Source organism: Microtus oregoni, unplaced genomic scaffold (assembly GCF_018167655.1).
Source record: "Microtus oregoni isolate MIOR12 unplaced genomic scaffold, Mior012 000053F_ref0000044, whole genome shotgun sequence".
Taxonomy (NCBI): domain Eukaryota; kingdom Metazoa; phylum Chordata; class Mammalia; order Rodentia; family Cricetidae; genus Microtus; species Microtus oregoni.
The window spans coordinates 11,631,955-11,649,087 of record NW_024543829.1 but is presented as its reverse complement, the minus strand read 5'-3'; the positions used below and the strand labels follow the sequence as shown (position 1 = coordinate 11,649,087).

Here is a 17,133-nt window from a genome sequence, read left to right as displayed (position 1 = left end):
TTACAAGCCAGAGGAGACCCAAGTGTTTCAAGTGATTCCCAACAAAAATAATGCTTCATTTTGGAGAAGTATTTACTACTTAATATTAGAAACAAATGGAAGAATTTTCCTTTAACAAAAACATGTTAAATATAACTGCTTTTATTAATGCTCAACTTCAAAATGATGTAAATTTCAATTAAGCCAAGCTGGATATTTTTTTCTTTCATGTTGTTCTTCATACCATTCTTGAGAAAAAAATCATTTACACAAATAGTATATATTCAATCAATATCATTAACAATTGAAGGGTATTTCTGAACTGATAGTTTAAATCTTCCAGAGAAAAATAAGCTGTTTATACACAAGTTGTTGATAGAAAAACTTAGAATCAAACAATAAACTATATTACAATTACTGATTATTAAATATATGCTACATACACTGGTATATACAGTATCTGTGGAAGAGTCCTTTACTCTGTGTGAATATATGTCACCGTGGTTGGTTTAATGAAGAAGCTGACTGGTCAATAACTGAACGAGGTAAGGTTAGGGGGAGAGCCAAAGAGAAAATGCTGGGAAGAAGGACAGACTCAGGGTAGCAAGCAGACAAAGAAGAAACAAGATGGACATGCCATACTGAGAAAAGGGACCAAACCATGTGGCAGAGCATAGATAAAAATATGGGTTAATTAAAAATGTAAGAATTAGTAACAACCTGAGTTATTGACTGAGCATTTATAATTAATATTAAGCCTCTATGTAGTTATTTGGGAGCAGCTTCCAGGACAGAAACTTCTGCCTACACTTACCTAATTCAAAAGAGACAGAGTATTCAAAATCACAGAAAACACAAATGGGTTAAACTATAAAACAGCGCAAACTATGTTGCACACAACTTTATATAAACAAATCTTAAAGGAGGACTAGATCGCAGTGGGACAACCAGAAGATGTGGTAGACAGAATTTCATCTAATTAAAATTATTTAAAAAATTATTCTAGGGGCTGGAGTGATGCTTCAGTGGTTAAAAGAACTGGCTGCTCTTCCAGAGGATCCAAGTTCAATCCCGAACACCCACATGGTAGCTTTACTGTGACTTCAGTTCTATGGGATCTGATACCTTCTTCTGGCCTCCACGGGCACGAGGCACAAATGTAGTGCAGAGACAGACATGCAAGCAAACCACCCACACACATGAAATAAAATAAATAAATCTAAAAAAGAGAAAAAATTTAATAACTCCAACCCATGGGTGGCAAAGAGAGAGAAGATGCTTTGAAAAATGGCCTGGGGAGAAGAGCTAGAAGAACCGCAGTTTGTTCAGAGGACTGCTCGTGTACAGGACGCATCTTGTAATGGCCATTATCAAAGCGAGGCTACTTTACTAGGTGTCAGTGTCAGAGAAACAAAATAGAAGAATGAGATAAGAAAGTGTTACAGGAGCAGCGAGATGACTCAGCAGGTAAAGGCTGTTCACCTCCAATCCCCAGGATCTACATGACAGAAATCTAAAGCTGGCAAGTTCTCCTCTGATCTCTACATGCGCACATGGAAAACACAATCAAAACACACGCAAACAAACAAATGCAAATTTTGCAAAAGGGCACAAGAAGACACAAGTCAGTGGTCGGGAACATGCACTGCTCTTACAAAGGACCCAAGCTCAGTTCCCTGGATGCAACCTGTGAGCTTTCTCTGGCCTCTGCAGGTATCTGCATCAACATTCACATACTAGAGACTGCTAAGTCTCAGAGACAGCAAGCTCCTCCCAGTTCTCCCAGAATCCCTCTGTACCTGTGGCTCCTCCCAGCCCCTCCCTCCCAGGGGCAGAGCTTCCACTTCCCTCTCCCAGCCTGATCCCTGTATAAAAGCCATTTGGGCTACTGCTCTTCCGGCCTCTTGGGTGGTGGTTCCACTCTTGCTCTCCCTCCCCGTCTTTCCTCTCATGGTCTGGTTTAGACTGCCAGCCATGTTCGGCCTGGACTCTTCCCTCTACCTGCTTTCTCCCTTACATCTACGATAAAATCTTCTCCATACTTTAGGAGTAGCCATGTCCTCCTCCTTTAATTTCAATTTTTCATTCACAAAGACATTAAAGAGCCTTGAGACTGTTCAGAATACTTTTTCAGTATACTGAAATACTTAGAACTATACAAAATCTTCAAGTACAAACAACAGACAGAACAGCTGATACTTAGGGCTGAGCTGTAGCTACTCTATTTTATTAGGCAGCTACTAGGCTGAAAAGTAATGTCTTACCCCCACTGTTTCTCGGTTCCCTCTGACTTGCTTCCCCAGGTTATAGGTGCCTCCCCATCTCCCCCATTATAATAAATGTTCCATAAAGCTGCCCAGTTGACACAGTTACCTTCCTTTAAACAAAAATAGGCTAATCATACTCTTCTGCTGACTTAGGCAGAGAGAGGGGAAAAAACAAACAAACAAACAAAAAACCTCTGATGGTTCTTCATTACCTAAAGGTTAAAAAAGTTTGAACTGCTCTGTATCAAATACAACATCTTTCAAACTCTACCTCTATATCTCATTTTTCATTATTTCCCATCCTGTGCCTTAAGTTTCAAGTTTTGCTGGATGCTGGGAAGAAAAGGCACTACTGAGTTCATGGGTGTTCACGCAACCATTTAACCAAAGCATTTGTTTGGGAATGTAAGAACCCAGTGCAGAGCATGAGAAGCATGGAAACTGCTTCCTTCATCTCACGTCCTCCTTGGTGAACGCTGTGGACACTTTCTAGTCCGGCTATTCCAGAACCACCTGTGAGCCAGGCCCTCTACCTTACAGGCTCTCTCAAAGCTCTATGCTAGGTGATTCTGAAATAGACCAGAGCTGACCCAGTCCATGGTGGATGAGTCATCCCTGGGCTGCTGGTCCTGGTTCTATAAGAAAACAGGCTGACACTGTCATTAAGACAAAAAGGCAACCCACTGACTGGGAGAAGATCTTCCCCAACCCTGCAACTGACAAAGGTCTGATCTCCAAAATATATAAAGAACTCAAGAAACTAACCGTAAAAGGCTAATCAACCCAATTATAAAATGGGGCACTGAGCTGAACAGAGAATTCTCAACAGAAGAACTTCAAATGGCCAAAAGACACTTAAGGTCATGCTCAACTTCCTTAGCGATCAGGGAAATGCAAATCAAGACAACTTTAAGATACCATCTTACACCTGTCAGAATGGCTAAAATAAAAAACACCAATGATAGCCTTTGCTGGAGAGGTTGTGGAGAAAGGGGTACACTCATCCATTGCTGGTGGGAATGCAAACTTGTGCAACCACTTTGGAAAGCAGTGTGGCGGTTTCTCAGGAAATTCGGGATCAACCTACACCTGGACCCAGCAATACCACTCTTGGGAATATACCCAAGAGATGCCCTATCATACAACAAAAGTATATGCTCTACTATGTTCATAGCAGCATTGTTTGTAATAGCCAGAACATGGAAACAACCTAGATGCCCTTCAATGGAAGAATGGATGAAGAAAGTATGGAATATATACATATTAGAGTACTACTCAGCAATAAAAAACAATGACTTCTTAAATTTTGCATGCAAAAGGATGGAAATAGAAAACACTATCCTGAGTGAGGTAAGCCAGACCCAAAAAGAGGAACATGGAATGTACTCACTCATATTTGGTTTCTAGCCATAAATAAAGGACATTGAGCCTATAATTCGTGATCCTAGAGAAGCTAAATAAGAAGGAGAACCCAAAGAAAAACATATAGGCATCCTCCTGAATATTAACCTTCATCAGGCGATGAAAGGAAACAGAGACAGAGTCCCACATTGGAGCACCGGACTGAAATCTCAAGGTCCAAATCAGGAGCAGAAGGAGAGAGAGCACGAGCAAGGAATTCAGGACTGCGAAGGGTGCACCCACACACTGAGACAATGGGGATGTTCTATCGAGAACTCACCAAGGCCAGCTGGCCTGGGTCTGAAAAAGCCTGGTTTAGATAAAACCCAACTAGCTGAACATAGCGGACAATGAGGACTGCTGAGAAGTCAAGAACAATGGCACTGGGTTTTGATCCTACTGCACGTACTGGCTTTGTGGGAGCCTAGGCAATTTGGATGCTCACCTTACTAGACCTGGATGGAGGTGGGTGGTCCTTGGACTTCCCACAGGGCAGGGAACCCTGATTGCTCTTCGGGCTGATGAAGGATGGAGACTTAATTGGGGGAGGGGGAGGGAAATGGGAGGCAGTGGTGGGGAGGAGGCAGAAATCTTAAAGAAAGAAAGAAGAGAGAGAGAGAGAGAGGGAGAGAGAGAGAGAGAGAAGAAAAAAACAGGCTGAGCAAGTCATGGTGAGCAAGTCGGTAAGCAGCTCCCCTCCATGGCCTCTGCATCAGCTCCTGCCTCAAGGTTCCTGCCCTGCTTGAGTTCCTGTCCTGACTTCTTCAATGGTGAACAGTGACATGGAAGCATAAGCCAAATAAACCCTTTCCTCCCCAAGCTGCTTCGATCACGGGGTTTAAACACAACATAACGTAACTAACAGGGGCTGGAGAGATGGCTCAGTGGTTAAGAGCAATGGCCACTCTTCCAGAGGACCCAGGTTCAATATTCAGCACCCACATGGCAGCTCACAACTGTCTATAATTCCAGTTCCAGGGGATCTGACACCTTCACACCAATGCATATAAAATAAAGTTAAATATTTAAAAAGAGAGACCCTAAGACACAACTTCAGAAAATAAACTACATACTCTTCAGAAAGATCTTTGAATACTAATATTCTTATTCATAATTTAGAATAGTGTTAGCTACAGGATGATCAAGAGTATCCTCACTGGCCAGGAGTGGTGGTGAAAGCCAATAATCCCAGCATTAGGAAATTAAGGTAGGAGGCGTGGGAGTTCCACAGTGAGTGTGAGGCCAACCACAACACTAAAATAGAAGATCGTGCCCACTGTAAAGCACAGACCTGGAGATTTTACATGAATTGTCTTTTGTCATTTAGCTACCTCAGAACCAGGATGAGAGCGCACATTTACTGACCCCAGTGTTCTTAGTACTTCTAGATCCTGACACAGTATTTGTTCACTAGGAAATGATTTATAAGTGCTTGTTGAATGAGTCAGTTTACAAAAAAACAATTCTATATCAGATAGGGCAGAACATGTCTATCATTCCATAACTCAGAAGGCTGAAGCAGAAGGATTCCAAATTTGAGGCCAGTCTAGGCTACAGGGAAGTTCAAGCCCAGTCTTAGGCTATATAGGAAACTCTGCATAGAAAAACAAGAACAAAAAAACAAACAAATAAAAAACAAAAAAAGAAAAAAGAAAAGAACAAAAATGTAATACAGAATTAAGACGAGCTACTTAATATAAAAAACACAATATCCATCCATAAATTTTCCTGAAGAAAGAAAGGTTGGTTATTCCCCTCCCTGTATTCCTCTATATCATCCCTGTTTCCTAGCAAAGAGCTGTAAGTCCAAAGGGCAATTCAACAAAGTTACCCTCAAGTTCTTTAATACTGGTCTTGTTTCCAATGCGATGTCATGACGGAACAATTTACATATGCAAAAAATACATCTTATTATAGAACTAATGAAAGTCATCAAAACGAACACAAGGAAGGAAATGTTTTCATACCTGTCACATTGTTGCATTATGGAAATTTCTTTAATTATTTCCTGAAGATCTGACTCAACAGGTACTTGCTTAATTGCAACAACTTGACCAGATTCTTTATGTATTGCTTTAAAAACACTTCCATAAGACCTTAAAAAGAAAGCCAAGACATTATTTTTTTCATATCAAACATTGTATTAAAGACTACTGTGACTTTTATGCACATTTTGCATACTGTATTTTCTAACTTAAATCATCATGTAAATGATCAAAAGCAAAAGTGAAAAAATAAGTTAATGAAGCAGCTTTACTGTTCAAATTACAAACTTAAAAGTTATTATATAAAAAGAAAATGAGTTGCTATTTTTTTTATGGTTAGGTGGAGCAAGAGGTGGAGGAGAGGGAAGGAGGCAAGCAGACTAACTTACGGTTCGTCAATTCAAACGCAGCTTAAAGAGATAGAAAAGGAAATTACAAGCATGAAAATTAAAAACAATCCACGCCCAAGTCTCAGGTTAAGAGAAAAAGATCAATCGAGCAAAAGTCCCAGGAAGACTTTCACTGTGAACCTTTTTTTTTTTCTTTTTTGATTCTTTTGAGGCAGGATCTCATGCAGCCCAGGATGACCTTAGACATACTGTACAGCCAAGGATGATCTTATATTCCAAAGAGTGGGATTTCAAATGGGCACCACAACACCCAGCTACTGTGAACCATTTAACACTAAAGTAAGTGGAGAATCTTCAGCCAAAGCCCCTTCAAACGCTTTTTTCCATATTGTCCCTTCAAGAGAAAGACCACATGCTCATTCACATAAAAGGACTTAATCTCCACTTCAGCTCTTGAAGGTCTGTCAACTAAATATTCAGTACTTTACAGAGCAGACACAATGAAGAAAGAAGTCCTCTGTAATTTAATTATCAGCTCCAAACCAAGGTTTACAGCTACTGAGTTCTAAAAGAACACCAGGTACTATGACAGGGTTTTATAAGCATCATCAAGGTTTTTTCTCTCTCTATTATAAGAAAAAATATAATTCACATCACTGAAAGATGAGGATACAGACTCATAACTAACAGGTCCACACTTCATCTTCTGACCCCAGAGACCATGGTCTTCTCATGACATTGCTTCCTCAGAAAAGAACAAGACATAGAGGTTCCCTGTGTTTCCTAACATTATAAACACGCAATAATCACTCCCAAATTTACAATGTTTAAAATAAGTAGCATTGTCACAAGCAGTCAAGAAGATGGTTAACCAAATGAATCAATACTACATCCTGCTGCTTAGGCTCTCAGAAGAGACTTCATACAGTATGATAACAGTCACACTTGGGGAAAGAGGTGGCTGTATCTTTCCTCAAAAACTTGGGTAGAGGCCGGGTGGTGGTGGCGCACGCCTTTAATCCCAGCACTCGGGAGGCAGAGGCAAGCGGATCTCTATGAGTTTGAGGCCAGCCTGGTCTATAGTGTGAATTCTAGGACAGCCAGGGCTACACAGTGAAACCCTGTCACAAACAAACAATTGAGTGGGGGTGTATGTATATACAGAGAGGGGGGGAGAGGAAGAGAGGAGGAGGGAGGGAGAGGGAGAGAGATTACTTCTCTAAAAGGCAGTGTTACCATATCTATCATAATCTGATTTTTAAAAATTGACATTAATTGCCAAATTGAATTGGTATTAGTAGTACTCAGCTCCAGCAAACATACTCCAGCTGACGAGACGATGCTGTCATTATCCAAGAGACACTTTCTTGTTTGTGTACTCACCCTTCTCCAAGCTTCTCCAACACATCAAACACTTCTTCAGGCTGCTTAGTCAAACTGTCTTCACTCAGCTTTTTTAGCTTACTGATAAGATTTAAAAAGAAAAGAAAGAAAATACTTTCTTAAAAGCTTTTACAAAAAAATGTAATAAGCATATAATCAGGTGTTCAAAATCAAATAATATGAAAGCTATAAAGCAAACAGTCTCCATCCAAGTGGTATCCCTCATGTGCCTAGGCAGCACACACTGATACAAACCTCTTCCATTAGTATAGAACTAAAAGGTTACTAATTGAACTTAAGCAAAGACAACGTTTCCGAAGTATTTGTCAAGTGAAAACACATGATGTACTTTGTTAAACAATTCATGTTTTCTGCCATTTGTTATTATTTCCTCTTTCTGGTATTTTAAATAAAAAACATCTTTTCATGTATGGTTTAATTTAAAATAATTTTTACATTGCCTGCTTTCAACACTCTTGGCTGAAAACAAGTTTTCATGTTGAGAAGTTGATCTAAGGCTGGAAGTACTGTTGTAGAATATGATTGTAAGGGGGTTACTTTTGTTTACACTGTGGAACATTGGTTTAATGATGTAAAGATGTGTTGCTTTTGTTTATGCTGCGATTGTTTAACTCTGTGAAGCTGTGGTTCTTTGTCCAGAATACCTGATGGTTTAATAAAGAGCGGAATGCCCAAGAGCAAGGCAGGAGAAAGGTAAGAGGGGCTGGCAGGTGGAGAGAATAGGAGCAAGAAAGGAGGAGAGTATCAGGGGCCAGACACCCAACCAGACTCGGAGTAAGAGTGAATGGAAGATATACAGAAGTAAGAGAAGGAAAAGGCTCAGAGGTAAAAGGTAGTTGGAATAATTTAAGTTTAGAAAAGCTAAGGCTGGACATTTATAAGACTGAATAAGATTCCATGTGTGACTGATCTGGAAGCTGGGTGGTAGGTACCCCAAAGAGTAAAGACATAGTATAGAAATGGGATAAAAGAGTGGATTGTTGAGTCTACTTTTGAACAACCACTAGTCTCAAATATTTTACACTGGTATGGATTACTGTATAATGATATAAATTTAAAGTTATTTTTGTTATACTGTGTATATGTTTCAATTCTTAAGGTATTGTACCTATGCAGTCAAACTTCCTAATAGTGCAATTCCCCAAGAGCCAAGCATTCAAACACATAAACTATGGAGGCAATCCTATTAAATCCTATTAAAACCACCACAGTTTGCTTTCCTCTTTATGTATGTGAGTACTTCACCTGTACTGTATACACGCACCACATGGATGCCCTCAGAGGCCAAAAGAGGATGATACATTCCTTGGAAATGAGCCGCCATCTGGGTACTAAAAACCAAAGAGTAGCAAGACCCCCTCTCACCCCAGCCACTTGCAGCAGGCAAGGCGGCAGACCCTCCCCTTTACCAGCTGCAGCTGGAAAGCGGGCCCTGTACCTCATCTGGGCAGCACAGTAGAGCTGTGGGATGGGGGACGGTGAACCAGACAAAATCATGACTTCAGAGATTTGGCACTGTCTCTCATCTGCCATATGGTGGCATGTGCGAGGAAGAGACGCCCCCCACCCTGCCACCTGAGGCCGGTGGAAGAGCTGGTCCTAAGCTCTAAAGAGCAGGAGAGCTGTCCCTGTCCCTCACCAGCTGCAGCACTTGGGATAGTGGCCCGTGTCCCCTTCATCTCGCCTGGGCAACACATAGAGCCTGCCCTGATGGTTTTGGGGTTGATGAGCTAACCCTGAGGACATGAGAGCAGAAGAACCAGTCCCACCTCTTGCTCATCACTGCACAGGGCAAACTAGCCAGGGCAATGCCAGAGAGCTCACTGTGGTGGTGAGGACCGGGGAGAGCTAGTGGGCCGACCAACCCTGCATCTACCCATGCGCTCACCCATCCCAACATGCACCCCATCTGTAACCTGCTGGAGCACTTAAAGGGGCACCTCCTGCAGATCAAAGCTGCAGGACTCCATGACACAGGGCAACAAGAGAAAATCCAATAGAAGCCCAAAGAGAGCCCAGCATTGATGGTGTAGCAGAAACCAGAGGACTCAAACCAGACCAACGACCCTTTGCAACGAATACTTGCAATTAAAGACATAAGGACTAATGAAAAAGAAAAGAGAGAGTAGCAAGCGCTCATAACCAGAGTTATCTCTCCAGCCACAGGTTTTTAAAAGGTTAAAGAATGTAGCAGTGTTTAATGGTTCTTTTCCCACTTCTTGTATGATTCCTGGTGCCAGACATCTTGTCATGGAGGACGTGGACATTCGTGTATCTTCTTTAGAGAAGTTTTCTTTTCAAGTCCTTTACTCTTGATTCTTTTTGTCGCAACTTAAGGGAAAGTGGCAATGGTTCTTTAAGTGTTTACAGAACACAGCAGAAAGGCTGTGAGGTCTGGATTCTTTGTCACTAAGATCCTCGCAGGCAGTGGGATTCACTGTGCTGCTTCCCTAACCCCCGGTGACCTTCTTTACTTCTGTGCTGTCAATGGAAATGTCCCCATCTTCTTCATCTAACCGACTGTTCTTTTTCTCTAATTTGATAAGAGTTTGTCAATTCTGTCTTTTTAAAGATTCAGCTCTTCGTTGACCTTTTGTATTTAGTTTCTATTTCTATTCCAGTCATTTATACTTTGCTATTTATGATCTATCTCTGTCAGCTAATTTGAATTTGTTCTTGTTCGCCCAATGCTCTGAGCTGAAATCTTAAGATGTTTATTTGACATCTTTCTGTTTATTTTTTTATTTAGGTTACTTGCCCTAGTTGCAGCTTTTGAAGACATAAAGGAGGCTTTCTATTCAGCTAGTTCTAGCTCCCCAGTCTCGGGCACATTGTCCGAATGCATACCTCAAAGCTGAAGGCTGCAGCTACATGTTGCTCAGGCATCGCAACACAGCACTTCTCAGGACCTGAGTTTGTTCTCTGCCATGGCTTTAGAATCAAAATATTCTCAACAAGAAACATTCTCTAGGCTATACACAGTGATAAATATGACTTGAATCTACAACAGCAAATGTCTTTTCTATGTCAACTACCGGAAGTACATTTTTATTCAACTAATAAAATTCAGGGGTCATTTTTTTTCTGCTCCTTTTTGATTTTCAGAAGCTAAACAATTTATAAACGTTCAGTAAATGTTTATCTCTAGACTCCTATGTACCCAAGTGAAAGCTGTCCTTGTAAGCCCTCGGAGAGTAATGAATATCCCTAAAGACACAGGCAATACCACAACCCCATATTCTAAACATTTTGGGAATTATCTTCAAAAACATACACTTTACAACTTATATTTTATTTAATTGCCCTGTAGCCCCCAAAAAAGTACTATTACAGCCACCATTTTACAAATACACTAAGACAGAAAAGTACAATAACTGGCCGGGCAGTGCGGAAAAGCTGTGGTTCCCAGAACTAAGTCCTACCTGACTCTGATGCTCAAGCACCATGCTCCATAATGTGCTGACCATTAGAAAATGTATTAACTCGGGGAACTAAGTTAATTATTGCCACTACAATGGCCTAAACCACCTAAGAAAACAGATAAAGTAGAAGAAACTTTCAGAAAATAAAAGTGTTGTTAGCTCTGTCTCCTCTCAGACTGGGCTCTTTGCCCAAAAAAAAAAAAAAAAAAAAATCTATTAAATGATAGTTTCCTGACAAGGAGCTAAAAGAGAAAAGATTTGATTCCTTGATTCCTTTCTCTGCTTCCTCCCTAAACTCTGGTTTTGTTTTCTGAGAATGAATTTTATTAACAATCAGCTGGAAAGTGACATCATTCCTTTTTAATATCTTATAAGAAACTTACATGAGGCTAGATATTCCCTGCCATGAAGCATTTTACTGCCGTCAGTTTCTTGATTACTAATTTTCCAAAATCTGTAGGTCCAGAAAATATAGACAAAACAGACTTGAAAATGCACTCTGTAAATCCAGCACAGGGGCCGTCCTCATTACACAGCAAGTTCAAGGCCAGCCGTGGCTACAGACATATTGACTCAGAGGGGAGCTTGCTTCTATATGGCACTTAACACAGTCACCATGATGTGCCCATGGATCCACCACAGAGAGAAGAACATAAGCTGTCAAAGGCACTCTTTTCACGTCACACCTAGTCCTCATTTACTTCCCAAACCTCAAACACTAACCACTTATACATCACTGAAATAGCACCCAAGATCAACACCCAACAGAACCTTCACGTCATTTCTGATTCAGTGCCGTATACAGGTGTCATGAACAAGCAGTCTGTACAGACAGACATCTCTCTGCTTGACCCCTCAGTGCTATCCAACTACACAGCAATGTCACCCAGGGTCACCTCTGCTGTGGGACAATCCTCTTGTACACTGCAAAGATTTGTCACTCGGATTGGTTTAATAAAACGCTTATTCGCCAGTAGCCAGGCAGGAAGTATAGGCAGAGCGACCAAACTCAGGATGATGGGAAGGAGGGCAGTCAGGAGGTGCCAGCCACACACAAAGGGAGCAGGAGATGAGCGTGCCTTGCTAACAAAAACACTGTCACACAGCAGAGCATAAATAAGGAATGTGGGTTAAAGTGTAAGAGTTAGCTAGTAACAAGCCTGGCCTATCGACCCAGCATGTACGGTTTATATTAAGCCTCAGAGTCAATTATTTGGAAAGTGGCTGCCAGGTATTTAGGAACAGGCAGGTGAGAGAAACGTCTGACTACACACTTCTCTATGTTCCATGGCGGTTCCATTCCTTAGAATCTTTTTAATCTCTAGAAAAACATATCAAATTTTGTTCAAAGCAATAAAATATCTTCAATCTCTATAAGCTAAACTGTATAGGTGTTGAAAAATGTAAGAACTCTAAAGTCCTCTACATTTACTTTGTACACAGATACACTTTTAATTACAGAAGAAACAGCAAGCTAAAACTCTATTCAAACCTTAAGGCCTGAAATCTGACCTTACCAATAATAGTAAGTCTTTTATTTTTCTAGACTCTGCACTTCCAAGTAGTTACCTAAAACATTTAAAGGTGAAACTGAGAGTTCAGATCAGAGTAAACAGAGAACAGTGAAAGTCTACAGTCTCTAGTGTGCCATGAGTCCATACATACCCAACTTCTGACTCAAAACTTTACAAATACATGTGATTTATACATTACCCGCAGAAAGGAGCTCTGTCTTAATCAATGCTCTATTACTGTAAAGAACACCATAACCACGGGAACTCTTATAAAGGAAGACATTTGGCTAGGACTGGCTTACAGTTCGGAGGTTTAGTCCATTATCATCCCGGCGGGAAGCATGCTGGCAAAAGGAGACATGGTGCTGAAGGAGCTGAGAGTTCTACATCTGAATCCTCAGGCAGCAAGGACAGCCACTGGACCAGGCTTGAGCTCACCTCCAGTGACACACTTCCTCCAGCAAGGCCACACCTACTCCAACAGGCCACACCTTCTAATAGTGTCACTCCCTAATGACCAAGCATTCAAATATATGAGCCTATGAGGGCCATTCCTATTAAAACCACTAGCTCAAAATTGTTAGTGCCATCATATTTGACAGAATGTACTGGCATTTGAAAGACTTACTGGGTTCTCCTACCTACAATTAGTGCCAGGATTAGAGTTTTAATATACCATTTTTCACCAAAAAGAAACCAGAGCTTCTTGGAAAAATGGTAAACTCCAAATCTGGAAGAGGAAATATACCAAATGAGTCTTAAGTGTTTTGTCACAGTTGGCAAGAAAATAATCAAAGCCCCTCAGGGCTGTATTCTCTCCTAAAATGACTGACAAAGGATGGGACAGTCTGAGCTTAAAGATAGGAACTGCAGCAGGTGAAAATCCATCCGCCCTCAACAGCACCTTCCTTGTGAAGGAAGAGACCTGAGTCATTACCTTAAGCCAGGCGTAAGAAGTAACAGGAAAGAAGCAAGCCTCTGTCCTGTATGCTTGCGTAAATGACACCACTGGGAGAACTGAACAGAAAGTGAGAGGAAGTGGCTTATAAATACAATCCAATATCAAATGAAATCAAAATAGTCAAGACAGATTTTCACCATTCTGCAACACCAATAAATTAAAAGAAATAAACACTAACCATTAGCAGCTGCAATCCAGACAACCTTAGTTCAATGAGAAGACGGACAGAGGACTAAAGGGACAGGGGCTCCTGTTGTAACTACAAGTTATTCTGTGAATGCCAACATAATGGCTACTTTGTGGAGAAGTGTTTCTGCCTGGTCATTAGAAATGTGTCTATCTTAGAGCAGCTTACCTGCAATACAGCTGTTCTGTACAGTGTTTGGTACCGCAGTGAAAAGGCTTCTTTACACAGCAGGTCACCATCACATCTGAACATACCTAAAACAAGTTAGCTATGCTTCTATTCTTTAATCCGGTTAAAGCAAGAAGGGAAAAAAACACGAAGCTAGTGCCCATTGTCTCCTACTTACTTGCTTACTTGCTTCCTCTTTGGAGGGAATCCCCTAATATCACACTTCAGATCGATACCAATAATTTTTCTGGCAGTGTGGAATTCCAAGACAGAGATTATTGCCAACCCTGTGCTTTTACTTCCCCCAACCCTAACTTCCAAGTTGCTCAAACACAAACAAGAAGTCAGGATTTATTCTGCCTTCTTCATTCACTACACATTGGCTATCAGTGAATATTTCATTTCTAAATCCAAAATATAAATAAATCTGTCCACTTCTCCTCCTCTCTCCACTGCCTGTTTCTCTGTGTGCACTCTTATGTTTTATGAGTGTTTTGCTTACATAAATGTATGCACATTGTGTGCATGCCTGGTGCCTACAGAGGCCAGAAGAAGGAGTTAGATTGCATAGAACTGGTTTTCAGAGAGTTGTGAGCTGCTGCGTAGGTGCTGGGAAACAAACTCAGGTCCCCTGCAAGAGCACTGAGTGTTCTTAACTGCTGAGGCAGCTCTCCAGCCTCTGTTTTTATTATAAACCCTTCATAATCTGCCCAGAGTAAACATAATAGTCTTTTTAAAATGTAAGTTTCTTAAAACCCTCCTTTAAACCCTTTAATGACAGCCCACAACATCCTGGTTTAATCCACATTCCTTCCATCACTGGCATCACTGCCTCTGCCCGTCTCTGACATCATCCCAACCACTTTCTCCCATTTACAACCCAGCCATAATGGCCTCATTTCAATCCCCCTTCAGGCATTTGCATAGCTTTCCCTCTGCCACCAGCACCAGCACCACCGCTGACACCACTGCCGCCCTCCAATTGAATTTCTCAATGTCCTGTTGCGTCTACAAATCACCCCATCAGAAAAGCCTCCTTCCACTTCCCTAGGAGAGTTCCAGCTGTGTGTGTGTGTGTGTGTGTGTGTGTGTGCGCGCGCGCGCACGCCTACACATGCACATACTCACTACTTCCCACTCATCACTCAGAGAGCAATCAATCAATAATTACTGAATGTATGAATAATAAGTATACGTGTGAAGCCAAGTCCAAAAGCTGTAAGCCATGAGTGATCACTAAGAAAACCAGTGTCACAAGAAACGGGAAAAGGAACAACCAACATATTATGTGGCTCAAGAGAGGCAGAATTCAGAAAATTTTCTGTTATCTTCAGTTTGTCTTCCTCAAATAATATAATTACTCAATGAAGTTCAACAAGTGCAACTTGCATTCCTTTCTAATTATAGTACGCTCGGTCTGATGATTTCAGAGAACTAAAGTGACCTGTATAATATTCTATGTCTTAAATAGGATATTTAAAACATCCTTTGAACAAACACTTAACAATTTCCCCAATACACATGTGTGTATCCACATTCTGAGTACTGGAAATTTTATTCATCTTTATTTACAAAGATGTCACATGAATCCATAGATAAATTCAAAACCCAGCAATGGTAACTGTACAATTAATTATCAGTTATCATCCTGGTAACCCTCATTTTCCTCTGAAGTTAATTTTTAAGACATAATCTTTGATGTACTTTCAAAAACTCAAAGTAATCTGAACTTTAATATCATCGTACATAATAAACATCACTTCAGACATGTCTTGTTATTTCCATTCATTCAACTTGAAACTATAGTGTTATTATAAGAAAACATTTTAAATATAGACTCTTTGTTCTAAAAGCTTTGAGCTTCTTGAAATTAGAATAATCCTAATATACGAGACAAGAAAAACCACAGCAAGGAGGAAGCTTGGAGCCAAAAAGACAATCTAGCAGAGAGCATGCATTTCCTCTCAGGAAGGAAAATGGAAAGAGCCGAGAGCCTTCATCATTACAGATGGTGGAGCCATAGAGTCAGAAACTGAGGTCCCAGCATCCTTTGCCTCACAGCAAACGTCCTTTGTAAACCATCAAGTATCATAGATCATCATTTCACATTTCCTACCCTTAAACTGGGCATACAGAATTAGTCCCCAAACAGTAATTTTATATATGAGTATCCTTGGTCTCAATCAACTTTTCCGTTCCTAAAATCTTAAAAGAATGTTTCCACAGCATCTTAAGTCATCACAGAACCACCAGTCTGGGCGCCCTGGTGATGTCATCACCTCTACCAAGTATGAGGAGATGGTGATGAAGTCAGTCCCTGACCAGCACTAAAATACATACCAGCCATGGTTTTTCAAACCATAAATAACTCACTAGTGAATCATGAAAATAATTTGGTATAAGACCATAATTTTTAATGAAATGAACAAAAAATAGAAATCAGAAAATAGTAGATTTCATAAAACTTCTATTTGAGATATAGACACACATGCATAGGAATTGCTATATTTATGTTTCAAAAAATGTATTTTGAAAGTCATTAATGTATGGTCATCTGATGTGACATCTCTATTACAACAAAGACTTCTTTCAAACTAAGTTTTCTTAAGTCTTCAAATTCTAACCACTCACTTTTTCCCCCATCACTCCAAACTAGAGGGATTCAACTTAAACTTTTTAATTTTAATTCAAGAATATCATAGGTGAGTGCACTGTACTTAAATAATTTCTACCTCCCGATTCCCCAACCCCCTCTCAAATTTACAACCTCTTCTTCTGTAATTATTATTGAATATATATATAATACATAGGTATAATATTAAACACACATAACATGCAAACAACCTAACGAATCCAATTGACTGTTGCCCATCTGTGCTTAGTGCTGATCACTTAGGGTTGGGCAAACAGAGTTTGTCCTGAGGAAAACCCTCGCTCGATGGCTCTGGACAATCTACGACTCTTCATCTAGGGATGGGGCCTTGTGAACTTTTCCTCCACCCATGCTGGCATGTCAGCAGGTATGGTCTCACGCAGACCCTATGCAGGTAACCACACTGATGAGAGTTCATAATGCAGTGTCTTGTTATCATGTGCAGAAGACACACTCTAGCAGTCCTCTGTCACCTGGTTCTCTCCATCCCCTCTTTCATGGCATTTCCTGAGCCTTAAGTGCAGGAGCTGCAATAGATGCATCCCATTTGAGGCTGAGCATTCCCTACCACCTAGCCTCAGCATTGGGACTCACAACTGTGAACAGCTGGGAAGCTCTGTAATAGCCTCCATCTGCTTGCTGCAAAAACGCAGCTTCTTCAGTCAAGGACAAGATTGGCACTTAACTATAAGTATTTAGAAAGAGGTTGGAAATTATAGTAACTTGGGAAAATGATAGTAATAGGTTCTCCTCTAGGGTGTACAGCCTCTCCAGCCATGGGCTCTTAGCTAGGTTTACAGCACTAGACATGATGTCTCCTCCTACTGAGCAGATGCTAAGTC

General features: G+C 40.7%; 1 protein-coding gene across 2 annotated transcripts in view; it reads right to left on the bottom strand.

Moving 5' to 3' along the window:
- Positions 1 to 17,133, bottom strand: part of Stk3 (serine/threonine kinase 3) — a 205,671-nt gene that overhangs the window by 182,239 nt on the left and 6,299 nt on the right. Inside the window, exons 2-4 of one of the 2 annotated variants that reach the window (XM_041637754.1) lie at positions 7,366 to 7,446; positions 6,022 to 6,042; positions 5,615 to 5,743 (exon numbers count right to left, since the gene is read on the bottom strand). In XM_041637754.1, coding sequence (XP_041493688.1) covers positions 5,615 to 5,631 — 17 coding nt within the window. In that variant the 5' untranslated portion in view covers positions 5,632 to 5,743; positions 6,022 to 6,042; positions 7,366 to 7,446. The remainder of the gene's footprint in view (positions 1 to 5,614; positions 5,744 to 6,021; positions 6,043 to 7,365; positions 7,447 to 17,133) is intronic. The other variant, XM_041637753.1, reaches the window with a different exon arrangement.